The sequence below is a fragment of the Chelonoidis abingdonii genome, chromosome 23 (assembly GCF_003597395.2).
Source record: "Chelonoidis abingdonii isolate Lonesome George chromosome 23, CheloAbing_2.0, whole genome shotgun sequence".
NCBI classification, from domain to species: Eukaryota; Metazoa; Chordata; order Testudines; family Testudinidae; genus Chelonoidis; species Chelonoidis abingdonii.
The window spans coordinates 16,765,240-16,788,355 of NC_133791.1; the positions used below are offsets into that span (position 1 = coordinate 16,765,240).

The 23,116-nt window shown below is 49.2% G+C and overlaps 1 protein-coding gene and 1 long non-coding RNA gene across 2 annotated transcripts in view; both read left to right on the plus strand.

The window, feature by feature from the left end:
- Window positions 1-17,814: 17,814 nt before the first annotated feature.
- LOC116828979 (uncharacterized) lies at window positions 17,815-18,324 on the plus strand. The gene is made up of 2 exons (XR_004374640.2): window positions 17,815-17,980; window positions 18,204-18,324. It is a non-coding gene; the product is annotated as an uncharacterized LOC116828979 (long non-coding RNA).
- Window positions 18,325-19,222: 898 nt separating this feature from the next.
- Window positions 19,223-23,116, plus strand: part of RCC2 (regulator of chromosome condensation 2) — a 35,031-nt gene continuing 31,137 nt past the window's right edge. The window contains exons 1-2 of the mRNA XM_032787542.1: window positions 19,223-19,243; window positions 19,402-19,650. Of these exons, the coding sequence (XP_032643433.1) occupies window positions 19,223-19,243; window positions 19,402-19,650 (270 nt within the window). The remainder of the gene's footprint in view (window positions 19,244-19,401; window positions 19,651-23,116) is intronic.

Genomic DNA, 23,116 nt, shown 5'->3' on the forward strand with positions numbered 1-23,116 from the left:
TGACAACAAGGGCACACTGCTGACTCATAACCAGCTTCTCGTCCACTGTAACCCCTAGGTCCTTTTCTGCAGAACTGCTGCCTAGCCACTCGGTCCCTAGTCTGTAGCAGTGCATAGGATTCTTCTGTCCTAAGTGCAGGATTCTGCACTTGTCCTTGATGAACCTCATTAGGTTTCTTTTGGCCCAGTCCTCTAATTTTTCTAGGTCCCTCTGTATCCTATCCCTACCCTCCAGCATATCTACCACTCCTCCAAGTTTAGTGTCATCCGCAAACTTGCTGAGGGTGCAGTCCATGGCATCCTCCAGATCATTAATGAAGGTATTGAACAAAACCGGCCCCAGGACCGACCCTTCGGGCACTCCGCTTGAAACCGGCTGCCAACTAGACATGGAGCTGTTGATCACTACCTGTTGAGCCCGATGATCCAGCCAGCTTTCTATCCACCTGATAGTCCATTCATCCAGACAATACTTCTTTAACTTGCTGGCAAGAACACTGAGGGAGATAAATCAGCTAAAGCAGAGAGTATGTCTACACTGCATTGTAAACCTGGTGAGACCCGGGCTTGTGGACTTGTTTCCAAGCCCACACTTGAGCGTCCACACTTCATTGTAAGTCTCGGTTTACAATTGCTGGACCTGGGACTCACAGCTGTGCTTACATGTCCCTTCTGACTCGAGTCTGCCTTTGAGCTGCATCCACACTGCAAATCAACAGGGCTTGGATCCAAGACACAGCGGGACTCGGGCTCTAACCCTCCCTCCTACCAGAATCCTAGGAACCAGATTCTGAGTACTTGCTGAACCGAGTCTGACTGATTTGTGTGTGGAAGGAAGAGGGGCTTGGGCTCAAACCTGAATCAGAGCCCGGGGTCAGTGTGCAGTGTAGACATACACGAAGAGGTTACGTGATTTGCCTAAGTTTGCACAATAGCAGAGATGTGAATAGAGGAACCCGTGAGTCCTGACTCCCAGGAGCCTTCTCTAAGCATTAGATAACAATGTTTCTCCCAAACAAATTTAAATACATGCCTTAATCTGTCATGAAATAAATCTGAGCTGCACTCAGAGCCAACATTCACGGTCACCTTATTTTTATGATTTACATTCCAGTTGCAACTAGAGGCTCCAGCGGAGTTCTGAGCTAAGTGCTGTACATACCCGTAATAAGATCCCCTTCCTTGTCTAAAGAGACAAGACAAAGTTAGGAGGGGAAACTGAGGCACAATGAGGTGAAGGGACAGGAAAAGACTCTCGGTCTCCTGACTCCCACTCCAGTGCCCTTTCAGCTTGGCCATCTTACCAAACAAGACCGTGTGTGCGGGTGGAGTCATCCCTGAGGAGCCTGAATCAGCCACATCCGGGGATGAATCATCCCTGTGCTAGGCTCCAGAGACAATCCACAAGCCAGGAGTTGGTCTGGTGGCTCTCAGGGCAGGTATATTGCCTCACAGGAGAAATAGCTGCTCAGCCTGCCGAGACTCACTTCTTGGCTTGGACTCTCCCCTACCTGATAGTGCTGGCAGACTCCACAGGCTGTAGCCTTCACCCAACCTGCTCCAGCTCCAGTTCTGCCCTTCCCCCAGCCTGGCTCCAGCTCCAGCTCCAGCTCCTGCTCCAGCTCTGCCCTTCCCCTAGCCCAGCTCCAGCTCCAGCTCCTGCTCCAGCTCCACCTCCAGCACTGCCCTTCCCTCAGCCCAGCTCCAGCTCCACCTCTTCACTGCCCTTCCCCCAGCCCAGCTCCAGCTCCTTATCCAGCTCCAGCTCCAGCTCTGCCCTTCCCCAAGCCCAGCTCCAGCTCCACCTCCTCACTGCCCTTCCCTCAGTCCAGCTCCAGCTCCTGCTCCAGCTCCAGCACTGCCCTTGCTCCAGCCTCACTCCCATCCCTGTGTCCCCTGTCTCCCCTCCTGGGGTGGCAATACTCCCCCCTGCCCAGGACAGGAGGCCTTGTGCTCCTTGGGCAACTCTACCGGAGCCCCACAGATGCTCTCGGTGCTCTGCCCGGAGTGAAGGCCTTTTAGGGGTGGCAACGAAATAGATCTGGTCTCCTTACGCTCTTCCCGCCTTCCAGGAAATGAAGTGCTAGGAGCATATTCAATCTCGCAGTTGGTCAGCCCCATAAACAGCTCCCTCGGACATTAAACCCCACGAGAAAGGAGAATAATCATACAAATAAACATTTAAAAACATAGGCTCCTGGAGCACCGATGACACACCTACCTAGCAGCCTTCCCCTGTGAGAGGTACCTCTCACTCCTGTTTCCAGGAAGCCTGTCACCTTAGTCTCTATTTCACTTTGGAATGACAATTGGGATCCTTTGTCCAGCCTTCTGCATATGCTTTGTGATACGAGCTTCCTTGTCTCAATTTGCTGATTAAATATCCTGGCTAGGGGGGGGGGTTACTTGCCTGATTTATCATACTTATTACACCAGATTACACCCATTGTGAGCCTCTCTAGCAGCTGCCCTTCCCTTTATGGTACCCAGTAACAGTCAAAGCTTCATTTAAAGTGGACTCCCTCCCCGTAATAATGCTCGACTCGGGATTGTTTAAGGCAACACAATACAAATGTAAGAGCCATCATCTTGGGCACTGACCTCCAGAGAATGAGCTAAATTGCTCGCCTAGTAGCAGACTCCAGCTCGTCTACGGACAAGACATGAGGTATTGAGCTGAGCTGAACTCTTCTGCCAGGATCCCGAGAAGGGGATGTGATTGGACCATGTGAGTCTCTGTGTGTTCTTCGGGGAGCTGAGTCATGGACAGTGAGGCAGCAGGTGGGGAAGCTGACCCCATCACAGGGCTAAACTGGCAACTCCCATCGGAATACCCCCATTCCCTGGAATTTGGGGACGGGCTGTGTAATGTTCTTCCATGTCCTTTCGGCCTGAATGATTTCGATTTTCCTTTAACAAAATGAGAAAGTCAGGTGTACTGGAGAGAGCCCAGTGTTTGCGCCTCTTCTGTAACATGCTGCCTCACACAGTGATGACGCTCTCTGCTGGCAGACTCGTAAAGGCACAGCACACCGAAAAAGAAAGCATAGCAGTTACGTGACTCCATATCCAGGGGGGGATGGAAGCTGCCCAGATCCGAACCCCCCAAAGCCATCCCTGCCACTAATGGTTGGTGGGTGGGTCAAACCCTAAACTGGAAACAGGAGGCCTGTTTTCAGGGTCCAGTTCAGACATGGATGGAGCTGAATGACATCTCATGAGAAGAATTTATGAGTGTTCCCAAAATTTAACTTTGATTCAGCCCCCTAGGGTGATCTGCCTTAGCCTTAACTTGATTGGAGAACCAACTCCTCCAGCATGGGATAAAATAGCAGCCACTGACCTCAGCAGAAGTTATTTGTGCCCCATGGCCGGAGAATAGAGCTGTGGTATCGCCAGGACCAGTGCTAGGGTTTTGAGCGCCCTAGGCGGACGGCAATTTTGCCGCCCCGTGCGCTGGTCCCGCGGCTCCGGTGGAGCTGCCGCAGTGATGCCTGTGGGCAGTGCACCGGAGCCGCGTGAGCAGCCGACCGTCCGCAGGCACCACTGCGGCAGCTCCATGGGAGCTGCCTGTCGCCCCCTCCAGCTGCGCCCTGACCCAGGGGACTCCTGGGCTGCCGGCTGCCGCGGCGGCGCCCTGACCAAGGGGACACCCTGGGCTGCTGGCTGCCACGGCAGCGCCCTGACCAAGGGGACACCCTGGGCTGCCGGCTGCCGCGGCGGCGCCCTGACCCAGGGGACCCCCTGGGTTGCTGGCTGCCACCGGCAGCTCAGACTCCCTCTCTGTCTTAGCAGCAGCAGCTGCTCAACCATTTAAAAAAAATTTGGGGGCGCTTTTTGGCGTCCCCAAATCTCAGCGCCCTAGGCAACTGCCTAGTTCACCTAAATGGTTGCACCGGCCCTGGGTATCCCAACACTATGCCCTTTTCTCATCTCTAATCCATAGGCAAGAAGTAAGTATTGGTATGTTACAGAGTCACAGGGCCATAGAGTTTAAGGCCAGAAGAGACCATCAGATCATTTCTTCTGGCCGCCTGTATATCTCAGGCCACCAACACCACCCCAGCACCCACACACTGAACCCAACACCCAAAATCAAAACAAAGTATCACAGCCCACAGGAGACTAGACTCTTCTGTGCCACAGGCAGAGAACAAGAGGGACCCCGGTGCACCAGTGCCCAAGGCCCCCAGAATGGCAGAAAATTGATCAAGTGAGATGTACCCAGATAATCCTGGCAAGAGATCTGCACCCACATGCTGCGGAGGAAGGTGAAACCCCCCCAAAGTCCCTGCCAGTTTGACTTGGGGGGAAATTCCTCCCTGACCCCATCTATGGCAATCAGTTAGGTCCTGAGCATATGAGCGATAACCAGCCAGCCAAGCACCTGAAACAGAGAACGCTTGATGCCACCACAGAGCCCTGCCCCTCCCCGTCCAATGTCCCATCTCCAGCCATGGCCAATCCTGATGCTGCAGAGAAAGTAGATCAGAAAAAAAGAAACTCAGGATACATTGAGGAAGGGGGAAGGGAATCCCTTCCTGGCCCTTGCAGATGGCCGGCTGCAATCTTGAAGTATGAGCTTTTAGGAACAAAAGACATAAGAGACTCCACTGTTCCCTCCTTTGTATACACAGCACAAACCAAACCAAATATCAGAACCTACCCTTACAGTTTTGACCTGGGAGTGCTGAATTACTCCTACGCGAAAGAGAAAACCAGAGGTTCATAACAGAGAGAGCCTGGCGTTGGCATATTTTCGTTTTAGGATTAACAGGATTAGTTTTAGGACAGAACATAATTATTACATGTCACATCACGCTTTCGTATGAATAGTCTCTTAACTGTAACTGAGTGCTGGCTAATATGGAGCAGCAGGAGTGACTACCGAGCTGATTATTTATTGTGTCTATCACTGTATCAGAATCTGAAGACATCTCACTGAAGTCAATGGGACTGTCCACACGCAAAGGAATCCAGGGTAGCAGAGCCCAAAGCAGGACAGGGGATAAAGGCTGGGCTATTAGCCTTCCAATAATCATGCCATTTTGACCACCTCTCCCTAACTGGGTCAAAATAAAACAGTTCAGTCTGAAATTCCTCCTGTCTGATATTCTGGCAGAGGAGCAGGAGCGTTTGTGGGAAGGTTATTAATGGTGTTAGCTCGCTCTACTCCTTCCCCACGTGCACCTTCCTTTCCATCTCCTGCCCTTGGCAGGCTCCGCACAGAGACAAGCGGTGCAAGGGAGCAATCTCTGAACACTTTTAATAAAAAAAGCTAAATTAAGAGAATGAGCTTTGGCCTTCTGTGGTTCCTGGTTAGCCTCAGAATGTGACATTCAGGTATTTCCAGGCAGCAAAAAATAAAGTTCCATAGTGAAGAGAAATTAAAATAGTTTGAGTCCTATAAACAAGTCCCACATTTCACTAAAGTCCTCGGGGGATTCCATTATAGGTGTTCTTCCATGCAGCCATGTGCAGAATTACAGCCCTTTCGGCTATTGTCTCGTAAGACAGAGTCTAACAATGGATAGCACAGGCGCTGACTTTTCTTTTTCCCGGTAGGCAGAAGACACCCCCTCACTCCTTTGCACTGACTAGTCATACCGTGTGCAGTGGGGAGAGGCAGTCTGAGAGACCGCTACTCCCATGGAGAGTGGATGAACAGCGGCAAGGTGTCGGCAGCATGGTCACAGTTTCTCCAGTGCAGTAGGGGAAGCCATCTGTGTCAAGTGTAGGGCTAGTGCAGATTATTTCCAGACCAGAGCAAGGCCAGCATCAGATTGTGACTGTCTGGGTTAGGATCTGCTTCCCAGTTTGCTCTCAGGGCTGCACACCTAGGCCCTGACTTTTGCTCAAGGTTTACGGCCAAATCCTCTTTGAGCAGTGTCCTGCTGAAATCAGCAAAACCACTCAACATGAGGATGGCAGAACCGAGCCCTGAGGGACAAACCTGAGGCCTGTGGATGCTTTGAATCCTTATTAGGAATGGCAATATACAAAAATCTGTAGGAGAACACTTCAATCTCCCTGGACACACAATAGCAGATTTAAAGGTTGCCGTCCTGCAGCAAAAAAAACTTCAGGACCAGACTCCAGAGAGAAACTGCTGAGTTTCAGTTCATTTGCAAATTTGACACCATCAGCTGAGGATTAAACAAAGACTGTGAATGGCTAGGCAACTACAAAAGCAGTTTCTCCTCCCTTGGTGTTCACACCTCAACTGCTAGAAGAGGGCTTCATCCTCCCTGATTGAACTAACCTCGTTATCTCTAGACTAATTCTTGCCTTCATATTTATACCTCCACTACATGCATCTGACAAAGTGGGTATTCACCTACGAAAGCTTAGGCTCCAACACATCTGATAGTCTATAAGATGCCACATGATTCTTTGTTGCTTTTTACAGATCCAGACTAACACGGCTACCCCTCTGCTACTTGAATCTCTAGGACATTTAAAGAAATTCCATGAACAGAACATTTGACGGTTCATAGGGCAAGGCTCTTAAGAAATTTAGGAATTTGAAAACTTGGAGGAATGTAGGGTTGCTATGAGCTTGGTGCAGTGCTGTACAACCAGGGGCCTATAGTGCTATCTGCTGGCTAAGCATGGTGCTGCAGGCACTCACTGCCTCAATTTCCTCCTCCCAGGTGGGTCCCCAACAGAGGCTGGAGCTTAGGCCTCCAGCCAAGTCAATCATTAAAACTTAACCCCTTCCAGGATAACAAGAGTCCAAACAAACAACAAATTCTTTAACCCCACTTAGCTCCTCTTCATCCAGCCTTCTGGGCTCTCTTTACAATTCTCCATGCTGGGAGGAAACCCTGACTCCTAGGCAAATTCCTTGGTGTCCTTCCAGCTCCTACTTCAGGGCCTTCCATAGGAGCCCACCCAGCATGCTCCCTGGGGTTCCTCCTCCCCTATGCTGACTTCTCTACCCTTTTATGAGGCCTAGCTGTTTATCAGGCTGTCACCTGACCCCAATTGGTTCAGCCCCCTTAGGCTGGAAGGCAGCACAGGTGGGGCTGATTGAACCCAAGCCTCCTGACTCTTAAAGGAGCAGGCCTATAACACCAGGATTTTTAAATACCTTGTATTTAAAAATAAAATCCACGATGCCATCGCTAGGAAATTCAAAGCATAAAAGCAGGGACCACTGTCTGCATAACGTCTACAGGAAAGGAACATGTGCACTCTAGTTGCCGGCTCTGCATCAGCTAACCAGTACTCTGTTTGCCTAGGTTTCACTAAGGACGTCCATCACCATGGTATCTGTGCCTGTGCTGACCCTTATCGGGGATGGCATTATATAAATCAATCAGCTCTATTAGAAACAGAAAAAAAAAACCAAAATAAACGTTTGTCAGGTTTAAAAAACAATGGAAAGTAAGAAGACTGGCAGTTGTTTTAGATGAAATGGTGCTGAACTGTGAGTTGCAACGGTGCACCTGCTTTTTACACTTGCCAGTCTGCCTGCAGAAGAGCTCTGCGGAGCTCGAAAGCTTGTCTCTTTTCGCAGCAGAAGTTGGTCCAATAAAAGATATATTGCCTTACCCACCTTGTCTCTCTACATTTATGCTGCAGTTTCACCTCTCTTAGCCAATCAGAGCTCAGTTACTGTTCGGTTACTGAACCATAACTTTTATCCTTATTCTTCAGTTATGCGGTTCTCTGCATTAGGTTACTGAACCATAACTGTTCGGTTACTGAACCATAACTTTTATCCTTATTCTTCAGTTATGCGGTTCTCTGCATTAGGACTGGCTGAGGAGTTGGGCATTTCACAAAAATTGTGCTCTTCTTTCACAATAACCATCCAGTAAGCAAATCCCAGTATGCTGGCTGGCTGAGGGCCATTATTACCCACTTGGAGAGCGGTGATTTGCATAAACTGGCATGTTGATTTGCATGGATTGCGTAAGGTGCTGATTCTGTAAGGCACTTATGCATATGCTTCGCTTTAATTTGTGAGCAGTCCTAGTGACCTCAATAAGACTATTCTTGAGAAATGCAAAACATAAAAGCAGTGACCACCATTTTTGTAGGGCCTACGAAAACAAGCAAAAAACCAAAGCCATATGAGCGCAAGTGGCTGGGTTTGCATCAGCTGCAGCAATGCACTAAAAAACTATCTATCTAGGATTCTGTAAGGTCTTCAATCTCCACTGGATGAAGGCCAAAATAAGCTCCTAAGCAATACAGCCAAGTGAGTTTTATAATGGCTTGATCCGGTACCCAATAAAGGCATTGACAAACCTCCCATAGATAGATCAGAGCTGCAGAATAGTTCTTTCTCAATAACCACAAAGAGGTGATGCAAATTCCTTCTCCCCAACTGGCTATTACCCTCATAACTCCTCCCCCTGCTATCCGGCCACATCCTAGCGATAATGTAGAATATTATTGTTTAAAATGAATTTATTCATAGGGGGAGGAAAGGAAACTAACTGTCCTCAAAAGTCCAGGAGCAACGTGGCGGAGACACTGCAAAGCGTGGGGATAGGTGGGAAGGACAAGGGGGGAGGGAATGGGAGGATGAGGGGACTGTTTCTATGGGTCTGCTGTAGGCATCTGCATCACCTCCAGTGTAGTCAGGTTAGCATGGGCGGTGTACGCAGTGATTAGCCTGAGTCACCTCCCATGCTAACCTGGCTACACTGCTATTTTTAGCTCATTAGCTTAAGCAGAGCAAGTCTGTACAGGGCCAGCTTTAGGAAGTGCGGGGCCCAATTCGAACAGTTTTGAAGGGGCCCCAGCAGGGAAGACAAAAAAACCAAAACCCCACTTTAAAAAAAAACACCTGGGGCTTGTACTCACCAGGCGGTGCTCCAAGTCTTCGGTGGGTCACTTCGGCGCCGAGTCCTTCACTCGCTCCAGATCTGTGGTGGCACTGAAGGACCCGCCGCCAAAGTGCCGCTGAAGACCCAGAACAAGCGAAGGACCTACCGCCGAAATGCCGCCGAAGACCTGGAGCGCTGCCAGGTGAGTAAAAATTAAAAAGGCACCTCTAGCCAGGGAAGAGATTCTCACTGGCCGTGGGGCCCTCTTAGGCGTGGGGCTCAGTTTGGGGGAATTGGGGGAATTGGCCTAAAGCCGGCCCTGAGTGTGTCCCCACACTGGAAAGCACATTCCCAGCTACGGTGTAGACATACCCACTGCGACAGTTACGGCAATTTCCTCCAGTATCTGTGGAAGATCTTTTTGTATTAAGGCAGTGGTTTTCAATCAACCTTTTTCCATTTGCAGACCCCTACAAAATTTTGAATGGAGGTGCAGACCCCTTTGGAAATCTTAGACATAGTCTATGGACCCCCAGAGGTCCATGGACCACTGATTGAAAATCACTGTATTAAGGTGATGTATTATTGTGGGCAGGGATTGTATATTACCTTTCTAGGGGGGGAAATGTGACATATTTAAGACCCAAGAGTTCAAAAGACTATACTGAAAAAGTGCCAGACAAATATGGACTTTGGGGAGAAAAAGTGCTAATGGGTTTCTTGGGGAATTCCTGGGGAGAAGTTAATGCAAATTCCCCAACTCCAGTCATGCAAATAAAAAACCCCACAGCCCTTTGAAGCTATGCCCTGAGGAGAGGATCATTGCCTGCTGATTACCTCTTATACAAGGCTTAGATCAAAGGCCAGAAATGACTGATCTGCCCAGTCTTTGTTCTGATTCTGAATCTAACATGGATGAACTTATAACCAATAGGAAAACCCAGTGGTAAGTTTTGAAGAATTAAAACCTACCAGAGCCCTAGGCTGGAGTTGCAGGGTGACTCTGGTAAGCTTTTTAGCATACATATAGGTTCTTTTATTGTTTTAATATGTTTTCCCTGTAATGCTTTTACCTTAAGAATGAATGTGCTTGCTTAGAAGGAGGTGGATCGTAACTTATAACTGCAGGCGATCCACTGGTAACAGCCTGTGAAGAGAAATCCAAGTGTAGGTGCTGGCCTTTTAGGAAGTCTGGCTTGCTGGGGATATCACAGCGTAGGCAGGGCACTGTGCAGCCTTCAAATCCACAGTCAGAAGCGAGTGAGACATGGGTCTCCACCCAAGAGAAGTGATGGCTGAAGAGATGGAGCCTAAAGCAGGTGCCCTCAGTGGAGCCACGGAGGGGGACTCCAGCTGCAGTTGCTCTGAACTCTGACGCCCATCAGGAGTAAGAATAGTTCAGTGGTTAGCGTGCCCTGCTCTACCACGTGTTTGTTGTGTGAGGCTGTGCAAGGCAGCTGGTCACTCTGGACCCCAGTTCCCTGAACAAGGGGGATGATAGCACTGCCCTGCCTCACAGGGAAATGTGAAGAGAAATCCACTGACGACTGAGAGGTGCCCAGGTAATACAGTGAGGAGGGCTATATGAGCACCTAGAATAGTAAAGGTGATTTGGGTACCTAAATCTCCTTAGGCTGCTTTGCAAATCCCATCCTACAAGCAGGTCTCAGTTACTTTTATTATTTGTACCATGATAGTTATTAAGATCTATGGTCCAGGTCCGCATTGTGTTTGGTGCTGTACAAACCAATCATAAAGACGGTTCCTGTCCCAAAGAGCTTGTCACCTTCTCCCCATCCCTTTCCTTTTCCAAATTACAAGCACAACTAAGAAGTGGGTTCTAATGAAAATCCCGAGCTATCCTTCACCATAACAGAAGCCGGGAACACAGAACTTTGGGCGTCCTGTTTTTGATGAAACCCGATTTTACTGGTCAACGCCCCTTTGAATATGTGCAACGATCCGCCTGTTTCTTACTGAGTGGCAAAAGGCTTGAGAGCAGGCAGAGAAAAAAATGCAAAACCCAAACAAATGCATTGCCAGCACTCCAAAGAAATCCAGAAAAAAGGGCAGATGTAAACGAACTCAATTGAAATCAATGGAGCTGCAGTGACTACACTAGCTGAGGATCTGGCCCCCAATTCCTACTGATGTATGTGTTTAGTTCCTCGGGGAAAGGATGATTATTTGTTCTTTGTATTATGGTAGCACCTAGGAGTCCCAGTCATGAACCGAGGCCCCATGGTGCTAGGCGCTGCACGAACCCAGAACATAAAGATGGTCCCTGCCAAGGATAGTGGTGTTTTAATCATGACAATAAAACAGTATCCCAGGAGGCCTTTCTGAGAGAACCACAGAATGCCAAGTGAAAAATGAATTGGCCTCCACCACTATTATGGAGCAACCCTACCTGTGTAGATTCTGACCCGTCCACCTGATTGGAGTTGCATATTAGGAACAAAACAGCTGCCTCGTGGATAAAAGGCGTAATTCCCTGCATGTTTCTTTTGGGGAACTCCTATTTCTTCCGTCTCCTCCTCCTTCTTCTTTTCATAATTATCCTTATCCTCATCCTCATTATATTGCCTGCAAGCCCTAATCATGCACCTGGATTAAACAAACCCAGACAGTCTGTGCCCCAGAGAGGCTGTGGTCTAGAAGCATAATGCAGTATTGTGGCACACCCAACTGATGACTGTCCACACCCACTTCTATTGGAGATGTCTCTGTAAGCACAGCCACAGGCCTCCTGAGATGAAATGACAATGCATATGATGGCGGCATGCGGTAGCATAACTACTCTGGGGAGTTAACAAGTAGGCCAGTTCTTCACTCTCCAAATTACTTTCCCAGGGCAGCTCAACTGCAGGAAAAACCAGTTTCTGGAAATCCACACCTTAGCATCATATGATTCTGGCGTCTAGTTGCATCAGCGTTCGTGACACACAAGGGGAAAAAGCCTTCATTTTCCTGCCCACAGCCCAGACGTAGCTAGGTATGCCACATGGTCACATTGTAAAGGGGGAAACACTTCTGTAGCAGAGACCAATTGCAGTGTGCCATTTTCCTAAGGAAACCTAATGGCAATTATGTGGTAGAATGAATTCCTTGATAGCAATCTTGCTTGTGCTTGGCATTGAAGCATGAGATATCATACAGATGTTCACAATAAATTATCATAATAAATGAAACTACAGTGCTGGGTGCCATTACATATCAGATAGATAGATAGATAGATAGATAGATAGATAGATCTTCACACTTCTCTAGCTCCTGTCATTCAAGGATTTCAAAGCACTTTACAAACATTAATGAATGAACTTCGTAAGTCCCCACTGAACATTGTACAACATTTTACAGCTGTGAAAACTGAGGACAGAGAGGTAAAGTGTACTTGCCCGAGGTCCCACACTGGATGTGCAGCAGAGGCAGAGCTACAACCAGTTCTGATTCCTACGCGTGGGTTTTAACCACAAGATCATGCTCTTCTGTATAAGTGAAACAACCGCAAAAGGACTCCAGGTGAGTCCCAAATGATCCATCTAAACCTCAGCACAACCTTCAGATCTGGCTTGTCAGTCCCTAATTTGAACCCCTTTCTGTGCTTTTCCCGCCACCTAAGCTATGACCTTATATCTGTCGCTGACATCTTTAGACTAAAACAAAAAAAGTTTCAAGAGGCAGTTGGTGACCCTTAATCCGTGACTGGCTTCATTATAGACTGTACCATCTGCCTACTTGTCTTGGGTTGCTGTTGCTGGTTTATTGGGGGCACCAAACGAAAGTAAAACCCTAGCACTTTCCCAACCAAATCTAATAACAATACTCAGGGTCAGCACTTAAACTGGGATGAATCAGCATTGCTCCATTCAAGTCAATGGTGTTAGGCAGATCTGCACCAGCTGAGGAGTTGTCCCTTAGCACTTACATGCAGCGTTATATGTGCAAAGCACTATTCAAACACCAGGTAATTAATACTCATCCTTTTGAGGTAGGGATGCAGCACAATAACGTGGAGACAGTATAGAACTGGGACTCAGGAGACCCGGTAGGTATGTATTATTCTGCCCATTTTACAGAGGGGGAAACTAAGTCAGATTAATGGTCAAATTCTGCTCTACGCTAGTGTAAATCAACAGCAACACACCTGAAGTCAGCAGACTTACCCCAGGCTTGCACTAGTGAATCTGGTTCTAAGCGATTTGCTCAAGGTCATAGAGTGAACCAGTGGCAGAGCCAGAAATGAGAGTCAGGGATTCCTAGCCCATTAAAGATGAGCTGTAGCCACTTCCTTTAAGCTGATTGGGATTTTTTTTTACATCAAATCTTTTAGTGCAGTTCCTGAGTGAACATTCCCTGTACCAGCTCCCAAGGAATGGGATTAAACTGGTGAATTATAGTTCTGTATTCTGCCTTCTGACCAGAGCCTTAACAAGGAATTTTTGTGCCCAAGGCAAGGGCTGGCTCCAGGCTCTTCGGCGGCAATTTGGTGGCGGGTCCCTGAATCCCTGTCGGAGGGAAGGACCCTCTGCCGAATTGCTGCCAAAGAATGAATGATCACGGTAGAGCTGCGCCCCTCCGCTCTGCGGCCCGAGGCAAGTGCCTTACTTGCCTCGCCTTTGTTACGGCACTGCTTCTGACCATTAAACCTTCAGAACCAGGAAGAATAAAATGTTAAAAAGGAGTGTCTCTTCAGTATTTAAAGCAAAGGCTTGGCAGATAAAATAGTCCTGGTTTCTCATCCCTAATGTGACCCTGTTTGATCACAGATAAGATCCTACCAAATTCGCAGCCATGAAAAACATGTCACGGACTGTGAAACCTGGTCTGCCCCTGTGAAATCTGGTCTTTTGTGTGCTTTTGCCCTATACTATACTGATTTCATGGGGAGAGTTTCTCAAACTGGGGATCCTGACCCAAAAGAGAGGTCACAAAGTTATTTTAGGGGGGATTGCGGTATTGCCTCTCTTACTTCTCCGATGCCTTCGGAGGTGAGTGGCTGGATAGTGGCAGCTGTTGGCCAGATGCCCAGCTCAGAAGGCAGTGCCCTGCCAGCAGCAGTGCAGAAGCAAGGGTGGCAATACCATACTGTGCCACTCTTACTTCTGCGCTGTTGTCTTCAGAGCAGGGTAGCTGGAGAGCGGTGGCTGCTGGCTGGGACCCCAGCTCTACAGGCAGCAGCACAGAAGTCAGGATAGCAATATCATACTGTGCCATCCTGACTTCTGCGCTGCTGCTGACGGTGGCTCTGCCTTCAGAGCTGGGGTCCCAGCCAGCAGCCACCGCTCTCCAGCTACCCTGCTGTGAAGGCAGCGCTGCCATCTGCAGCAGTACAGAAAGAAGGGTAGCGGTACCACAATCCCCCCTACGATACCTTGTGACCCGCCCCAGAACTCCTTTTTGGGACAGGACCCCTACAATTACAACATGGTGAAATTTCAGATTTAAATAGCTGTGATCATGAAATTTACTATTTTTTACATCCTATGATCATGAACTTGACCAAAATGGACTCTGAATTTGGTAGGGCTCATAGACAATGCACTCGGCATCTGGCTACTGAGTCTGAAATAAGCCATCTTGAGAAATTTTTCTTGGAAATAGGACACAAAATCAATTTGATGAGCTATTATTTTTTCAGTCATCCATCAATGTGCTTCAGAGAAAACACTAGCAGGATCTGACTTTTTAATTTCTTATTTACATGGTAATACAATGCAATGTGCCCTGGTCACTAACTCTATAGGCTTAATTTTGCTGTCAGGTTTCACCAGTGTAAATCTAGAGTAAATCCAGTGATTTAAGCACAGTTTGTCTGGTGAGGTAAAGGCGACTGCAAAATGGCCCTCTGCGTTATGCACTTACCATAAGTCTACATTCACACTGGGCCAGAACAAAGCCTTTCAGTAATTAAACAAGCTAGGACAGCTCTAGCAATAAAAAGGACAGCTACTAATTATGTGGAGCATAAGGGTGGGATCAGAAAGGCCTCAGAGACAGTTTTATGGGGTAGGATTGCATTTTATTCCTGCCCTGCCACATTACAAAGGCACCCTCCAATCCACTACAGCGCCCTCTCTGCTCTTCACTTTTAATTGGCCACTCTGGGCACTGTACATAAAGGAAATGGTAAAGCCAGCAAAGGGGGGATAACAACCAGTGATGTTATTATTTCTTCGCAAAGTTTGTGACCTTTTAAAATCAGGATACAGCACTGTTCTTCCGCTCAAATTTCTTCTTCTGCTCATTTTAAACTAACCCACTAGAAGAGCAAACACATAGAAGATGCCCTTATCACATACATTGAAAAGCATTTGTTATGTTTCCAGCCATTTCATCTTCTCGGATGTCCTAAAATACACAGGGAACATGGTTTTGATGGGAGGCCTCCCTGAAAATTCCATGTGCCTCAGGAGGTGATAGTGGAGTGGAGTGGTGATTCTTTCTTTCCTCTGAACCAGTAATGTGCCACTCTACGATCCATACTGGAGCCAGAGGCCAGTAGAGGCAGCTTTTTGGGTGACAGGTAAAATCAGATCCTGACCATTAAAGATTCAGCGGCACTTTTTTACAAGGTAAAGATGTTAGCACTAATGCCCAAATGTATTCTGGTTTGGGTAATTATATTTTCTCTAGCTGAATTCCATACTGTGCCAGTCAGGGTCCAGACACCCCAAGGGAAAGACAGGGGGAGTCTAGACCTGAAAGAGTAAGTAAGTGAATCAGCTGGCTGTGTACAATGTTATTGTGTATGAAATATGTAGAGTGAGGTATTTTATGAAAGCTTGTAATGTTCTGAACTTGATGGTCATTATGAAATATGTATAAAGACTGTGGTTATGAATGTATTTATGTATATAAAATACCATGCTCATGACTAGTACTACAATTTCAAATACACCTCACAGCGGAAAGGAACTTCTTCCAACCTTAGTGTTTACGGAAAATTCGATACAAGTAGCGATCCATCGTTCAATGCAGGAAAAGACAAATAATGGACCATTACAGCTAATATTGACCAGGTGAATAGTCTTGTATTTAAGGCCCTGGACTGAGACTCAAGAGACCTGGGTTCAGCTCTTGGATACACCAGAGCCTTCCTGTATGACTCTGGGCAACTCATTTAATCTCTCTCTGCCTCAGTCCCCAATCTGTAGAATGGTGATATTATTTCCTTTAGATCTATCCCATACAGGGGTTGATCCGGTAACCTGCTGAGCATTCTGGCCCCAATCCAGCAAAGCACTTAAGCACGTGCTTAACTTTATGCACAGGAATAGTCTTGGGGAAAGAGATTGCAGGATTGAAAACTCTTCAGGTGAGGGACTCTCTCTCACTATACGTCCGCAAGCTTGAAAGTTTGTCTCTCCCACCAACAGAAGCTGGTCCAATAAAAGGTATCACCTCACCCAGCCTGTCTCTCTAATACCCTGGGACCAACACGGCTACAACAATACTCAATATATGAAAGGCCAAACTGGGTCAGACCATGGTCTGTCTAGCCCAGTATCCTGTCTTCCAACAGATGCATTTGAAGAAGTGAGGTTTTTTATCCATGAGAGCTTAGGCCCAAATAAATCTGTTAGTCTTTAAGGTGACCCTAGACTCCTTGTTGGTTTTGTGGCTACAGACTAACATGGCAACCCCCTGATACTTGTCTTCCAACAGTGACAAATGCCAGGTGCTTCAGAGAGAATGAACAGAACAGGGCAACCATCAAGTAATCCATCCCCTGTCGTCCACTCCCAGGTTATGGCAGTCAAGGGTTAGGGACATACAGAGCATGGAGTTGCGTCCCTGACCATTTTGGCTAACAGCCATTGATGGACCTATTCTCCATGAATGTATCTAATTCTTTTTTTAACCTAGTTATAGTTTTGTCCTTCACAACATCCCCTGGCAACAAGTTCCACAGGTTGACTGTGTGTTGTGTGAAGAAATACTTCCTTCTGTTTGTTTTAAACCAGCTGCCTATTAATTTCATTGGGTGACCCCTAGTTCTTGTGTTTTGTGAAGTAAATAACACTTCTTTATTTACTTTCTCCACATCATTCATGATTTTACAGCCCTCTATCATATCCCCCCCTTAATCGTCTCTTTTCCAAGCTGAACAGCCCCAGTCTTTTTAATCTCTTCCCTAATAAGAAAGCCGTTCCAAACCCTAAATCATTTTCGTTGCCCTTCTCAGCGCCTTTGCCAATTCTAATATATCTTTTTTGAGATGGGGCGACCAGAACTGCCTGCAATATTCAAGGTGCTGGTGTGCCATGGATTTATATAATGGCATTAGGATATTTTTCTGTTTCATTATCTACCCTTTTCCTAATGGCTCCTAACACGCTGTTGGCTTTTTTGACTGCTGCTGCACATTGAGCAGGTGTTTTCAGAGAACTATCCACAATGTGTATATGTATCTATAGCAGGGGTAGGCAACCTATGGCACGCATGCCGAAGGCGGCACATGAGCTGATTTTCAGTGGCACTCATGCTGTTGGGGTCTCTGCATTTTAATTTAATTTTAAATGAAGCTTCTAATAATTTTAAAAACCTTATTTACGTTACATACACCAATAGCTTAGTTATATATTATAGACTTATAGAAGGAGACCTTCTAAAAATGTTAAAATGTATGACTGGCACTCGAAACCTTAAATCAGAGGGAATAAATGAAGACTTGGCACACCACTTCTGAAAGGTTGCCGACCTCTGATCTATAGCACTTATTAGCAGAACAGGGCCCTAATTTCAGTTTGGGTCCATTGACAGTACTGGAATACAAATAAATAAGAAGAAGAATAGAATACCAAGACATAACAAATAGGCATTTTTCCCATTAGCCTTAATTCATGCATAAGGATTTCAGTGTAGCATGGGAAAGAAATGCTCCCCGCCACCCATATTAATTGCATTAACCCCCCCTCCCAGTCATCCTTTCCTAAAGATGGAGCTGTTCTCAAAGTTGGACTTTGCCTGCCTCCTTCTTTCACAGCTCTCTCCTTTTTCTTGTGCATACATGTGTTTCTGTTTTGTATTGTAGCATTTGTTCTGGCAGCTCATATTTACATTTTAAGTGCATCTGGTGGGTGGGCGCTAGGGGAAAAAAAATAAAACCCTTTTCTTTACCAGGAAACAAAACAAAATTAATTAAAGCCTTTGAATTCTTTCTTCTTTTTTGTTGCACTTTTCATCCCAACCAGGTGGAGTTTTGCAATCCGATTCTGATCCCTTTGAGAGGAGGAGAAAGTTTTTTTTGTAAAGGTAGTGGGGGGGGGGGGGNTGGGGGGGGGGGGAGCGGATAAAAAAATCCCTAAGAGGAGGGGGGTTGGGGTTGAATGAATAAAAAAAGGGAAGGAAGGCGGATCCACGTGGTTTAATCGGAGACAGACAGAGATCCCATTGTTCAATTTTTTTTTTTTTAAGGCAGAGCAAAAGGAAAAGAGACGCTGGAGGAAAATCTAGAAGAGGAGAGCTGGAAAAATTGCTAACCTGAATCCGAAATAAACCGGCAGAGCTCCCCGGGCAAAAAAATCAAAATCAAAAAGTGCTGGAAAGAGTTGGAGAAATTAAAGTTTTTTTTTTCTGGATTTGGAACAACAACAAACCGAACTCCCCGAACAGGTGTTTATGGATTTTATTTGGCGGGGAGGGAGCGCATCTTTTTGTGTGTTTTTTATTCTTTTCTTGAAAAGGCCTGAGAACGGATCCGGCTCATAGAAGAGAAAGCTCTGAACCCTCTAGGATGGAGACATGAATCGGATTTTGTGTCATTTCTGAGCTGGGGTGGGGGAGGGAGGGATATAATTTAGTTTATTTTTTTAAAATGAGGGGGAGGGGAGTTAAAAGACAAAAGCAGCAGCAGGTGAGGGGAAATCCCCCCCCCCCCGACACACGCTTTGCGGGTGCTTCGAGGGGAGAGACAAAGTGGGGGTAAATTGTACTTTTAATAGACTTTAAAGCGGTTTGTAAGTATGATATTGATTCCGGCTGAGGGTCGATAACTCTCACCTATACTTTTTGGAGCCAGCCTGGATATTTGGGGGGTCCCCATTTGTTTTAGGGGTTTTTTTTTGTTTGCCAAGGTGTAAAACTATCGCTGGAGCTCATCACCCCCTTCTCTCGGGGGGTAGATGTAATGCCCCGATCTTTTCGAGATTGTAAATTTTTAACGAGGGACGAAGGGGTGTTTTTCTCCCCCCTTTACATCTTGTCTGTGGGCCGGTTTGAATGCTGTGGGGGGAGGAGACACATTTACCCCCTAAACTTTGGCAGGGGTGTGCTATTTCCATGCACGTTTTTGTTTTCAAGGTGGCAAATTTTAATCCATCTAGGACGGGGAGGGGGGGATGTTTCTGTGCGATTTTAGTGCATGGGGGGGCAGTTTCCCTGCACGAGGCGGGGGGGGGCTCTTGTGCCGTGTTAGGGAGTTTTGCTGTTGCTCGATGGTGCCTCTCGGGCTGTGGGTTGGGGGGCGGCCGCTCCACTTTCCCGGGCAGCTCCGCCGCCGGGGCCCCTGACGGCGGGTGTGTTTTGTCCCTCTCTGCCCAGCCGGGCGAGTTGCCCGGGGAAGGCGCCCGTGGTGTAGAGCCAGCTCGGCAACGGACGGCCGCTCGGCCGGCAGGAAGCGGACGGGCCCGGGCCGAAGGAAGCGGGGCCGGCGGAGGCGGGCCGGCGGCCGGGCGGAGGGGCGCAGCAGCGGCGGCGGACTGGCGGCCGCAGCGAGGAGAAGGGCCCGGGAGTTGCCCTGGCGGCAGGCCGAGCTGGAAGGGGACCCCGCTGGCCGAGGTCGGCCGGCCCGGGCCGAGGCGGCGCGAAGGCGGCCCTGAGCAGGCGTGATCATCAGCGGCCCGAGCACAGCAAGGAGCGGATCGTGAGAAGACGGGCCGGGGGGGGGAGCCCCTGACCCGTAGGGCAGGCGGGGTGGGAGCCCCCATAAACCAGTAGGGCAGGGCCCGGGGTGGAGCCCTACATAAGGGAAGGCCGGGAGCCCCCTGCCCCATAGGCACGGCCCGGGGGTGGGAGCCCCATAACCCCATGGGCAAGGCCGGGGATGGGAGCCCCTCGACCCCATAGGCAAGGCCGGAGCCCCCCTGCCGTAGTCAAGCTGGTGAGCCGCCTGTTCATTGGGAAGCTAGGAGCCCCCTCACCCATAGGGCAGGCTGGGGGGTGGAGCCCCTCCCATAGGGCAAGGCCCAGGGGGTGGGAGCCCCCCATACCATAGGGAAAGCCTGGGAGCCCCTCTCACCTAGGCAACGGCCGGGAGCCCCCCTGCCTGCGTAGAGTCAGGCCTGGGAGCTTCCCTTCCCCCCCCTGCCCTGTAGGTCAAGGCTGGGGCTCCCCCCCATTGAGCAAGGCCCTGGGCCCCTGGAAGTCCCCCCTCGTCCCCCCCGCCCCGATAGGTCAAGGCCCCAGGGCCCCCCCTCACCCCGATAGGGCAAGGCCCGGGCGGGAGCCCCCTACCCACTAGGGCAAGGCCGAGGGGTGGGAGTCCCCCCTACCCCATAGAGCAAGGCCCCGGGGCCCCCTGCCCTGTGTCAGGCTGGGAGCTCCCTCCCCCCTGCCTGTAGGTCCAAGGCTGGGAGCCCCCCACCCATAGAGCAAGGCTGGCCCTGGGGCCCCCCTCGCCCCCCCCGCCCTGTAGGTCAAGGCCTCGGGGCCTGGGAGCCCCCCTCACCCCATAGGTCAAGGCCTGGGAGCCCCCCTCCCCCCATAGGTCAAGGTCCCGGGGTGAGGGATGGGAGGTCCCCCTGTCCCATAGGTCAAGGCCATGGGGTGACTGAGGGCAGTCCCCACTGCCCCATAGGTCAAGGCCCCGGGCTGAGGGATGGGAGTCCCCAGGACAGGAACTAGGGGTTTGAGCGCCATAGGCGCACGGCCATTTCGCCGCTCTGCGCGCTGGTCCCCCGGCCCCATAGTCCTGCCTGCGGACGGTCGGCTGCTCCCGCGGCTCCGCTGGAGCTGCCGCAGCTGTGCCTGCGGGAGGTTCACCGCAGCCCCGCGAGCAGCCTACTGTCCGCCCGCAGGCACCACTGCGGCAGCTTCACCGGAGCCGCCTGCCGCCCCCTCCGGCAAAATGTCGCCCCCTAATAATGCTGGCGCCCTAGGCGATTGCCTAAGCCGCCTAAATGCAAGCGCCGGCCCTGGGAGTCCCCTTGCTTGATAGGTCAAGGCCCCGGGGTGAGGAATGAGAGCCTTGCTGCCCCATAGGTCAAGGCCCAGAGGTGCGGGATGGGAACCCCTACTTCCCCATTGGTCAAGGCCATATAGGTCAAAGCGGGGGGGAGGGATGGGAGCCATCACCCCCTAGTAACGAGGGGGAGAAGAGATGACAGAGAGTTCTCATCTTTCTGAGTGGGAGGGTATGGGTCCCCTTCTCCTCCCCCCCCCCATCACCTAGTTGGGGTTAGGTGGACCCCCTACTTGTCCCCACTCTAGGGAAACCAGATAGAAAATGTGAAAAAACAGGATGGGGGGGTGGGGTGTATAGGTGCCCATATAAGAAAAAGCCCCAAATATTGGGGCTCTCCCTATAAAACTGGGACATCTGGTTACTCTACCTCACCCTCAAAACCAAGTGTAGGCAGTATGCCCCCCTTTCCCTGTGAACTGCTGCGGGATACACCCCTCTTGTCGCTCCCCTCTTAGTCTTTGTGAAGGGGAAATATATAAATAGCTGCTTTTCTAAAAATTGACCCAGCTGGGGGGGAGGGGGGGTTGTGTGATTATTTAATACTTTTTACAAAATGAACGATCCATAGGTTAAATCAATTTAAACACGTAAGGTAAAGATTTCCTCCAACCCAGTCCCTTTAAACCACCACAAAAGCCTTTTAACTATCTCCTCCTTGCAGTTACTCTTGATATTTATCAAACATTTTCTCTCCCTCTTGGCTTGATTTTTCTCTCCTCCTCCCCCGTGGGGAATTTTGGCCCCTGTGGTGTAAGCACCCGTCTTCCCACCTCATGTGGGTCAGTCCAGGGATTGGCACTCTTCCTGGGAATGTAGGGGTACTTGCCTTTTGGATGGGGTAACCTACAGGGAGAATTTGAATGATATGGGGAAGCTGTGTACCTCTTCAAGGCACACAAGCAATCTCCTCTTTCCCAATGGTAGAGGAGAGACCAAGCCAACCTGCCTTTGAACATGAGCCCCTCCCTTGTTATGGCTACTTTGGATTTGAGGACAGAAGTTCAAACCTGCCCTGAAAATGGATCCCTCATTAGTGACCTAGATTAGGCCCCTTCCTGGACTCAAAGGAGCTCACTTTTTTGGGGGGTGTGGGAGGCCTTCTCTCTCCTAAAAGAAAAGTGGGGCGAGAGGGGAGTTCACACACTGTGAAAAAAGTTGGCTGGGATCTTTTGAGCACCCACGTTTTGCTTGGTTCCTTCTTTATTTGGGGAAAGGGAAGTCCTTTTTGGGTGGACGAGAGGGAAATCTGGATATTCCCCAGACCAATGGAAGAAAAATAGGTCCCCTCAAATGTTCCATAGGAAGGATTTCAATGTCAAACTTCTCTTGGTCACTAACAGAACCCTCCCACCTACCTCCCCACTCCCAACCCCTTAGTTTTACTATCATGTGAGTGAATGTGCTTTGCTGGGAAGTGGGGTACGTGATCCGTTTATTACATGTGCAGCCAGACATTGATGTCAGAGAGGGAGATGCTCTGCTTTATCACAAAGGAGAAATCATGATCTTTATTTGAAAGAGAGTCCCTCTCTGGTTGGGATGCCAGTAGAGGAGTCCAGCTTCCTGAAAGAAATTTACTGGCATTGGAAGCGGGGAGCCTTCCCCCAGTTCTTCAGCTGGAGAGAAAACATAATGCTACACGTATCTGCAGTTCTGTAGCCTTGTTGGACCCAGGGTGTGAGACAAGGTGGGGTGAGGTAATATCTGTTATTGGACTAACTTCCGTGGGTGTTTGGGGCTCCATAGACGGGTGGAGCTGGAAGGCTTGTCTCTCTCACCCACCAAAGCTGATCCAGTAACAGATGCATACCAGGGAAGATCCCAGCCATGCGCCCTGTCTGGTATTGGCCTCTCTCTCTGTCTGGGAATATGTGGGGTTGGGGGCTGCATTAGACACTTCAGGGGATATTATTACAGGGCAAGGGGATTATCTGTTGTTTGGAGAGAGACACTGTTAAGCATTTTGAGGTTCCCGCCTTGTCTGTGGCAGTGGCGAATTAATCTGGGGGGTGGGGGAAGGAGAGGAGGCGGGCAGTGCACATGCCCAGTTGCTCCCAACCCTTTTTTCTTTCCCTCCCATCTCCCCAGGATGTGGGAGAAGCCCTGCTGCTGTAGCAGGGGTCAGGCAGGCACTGCGCATGTGTGT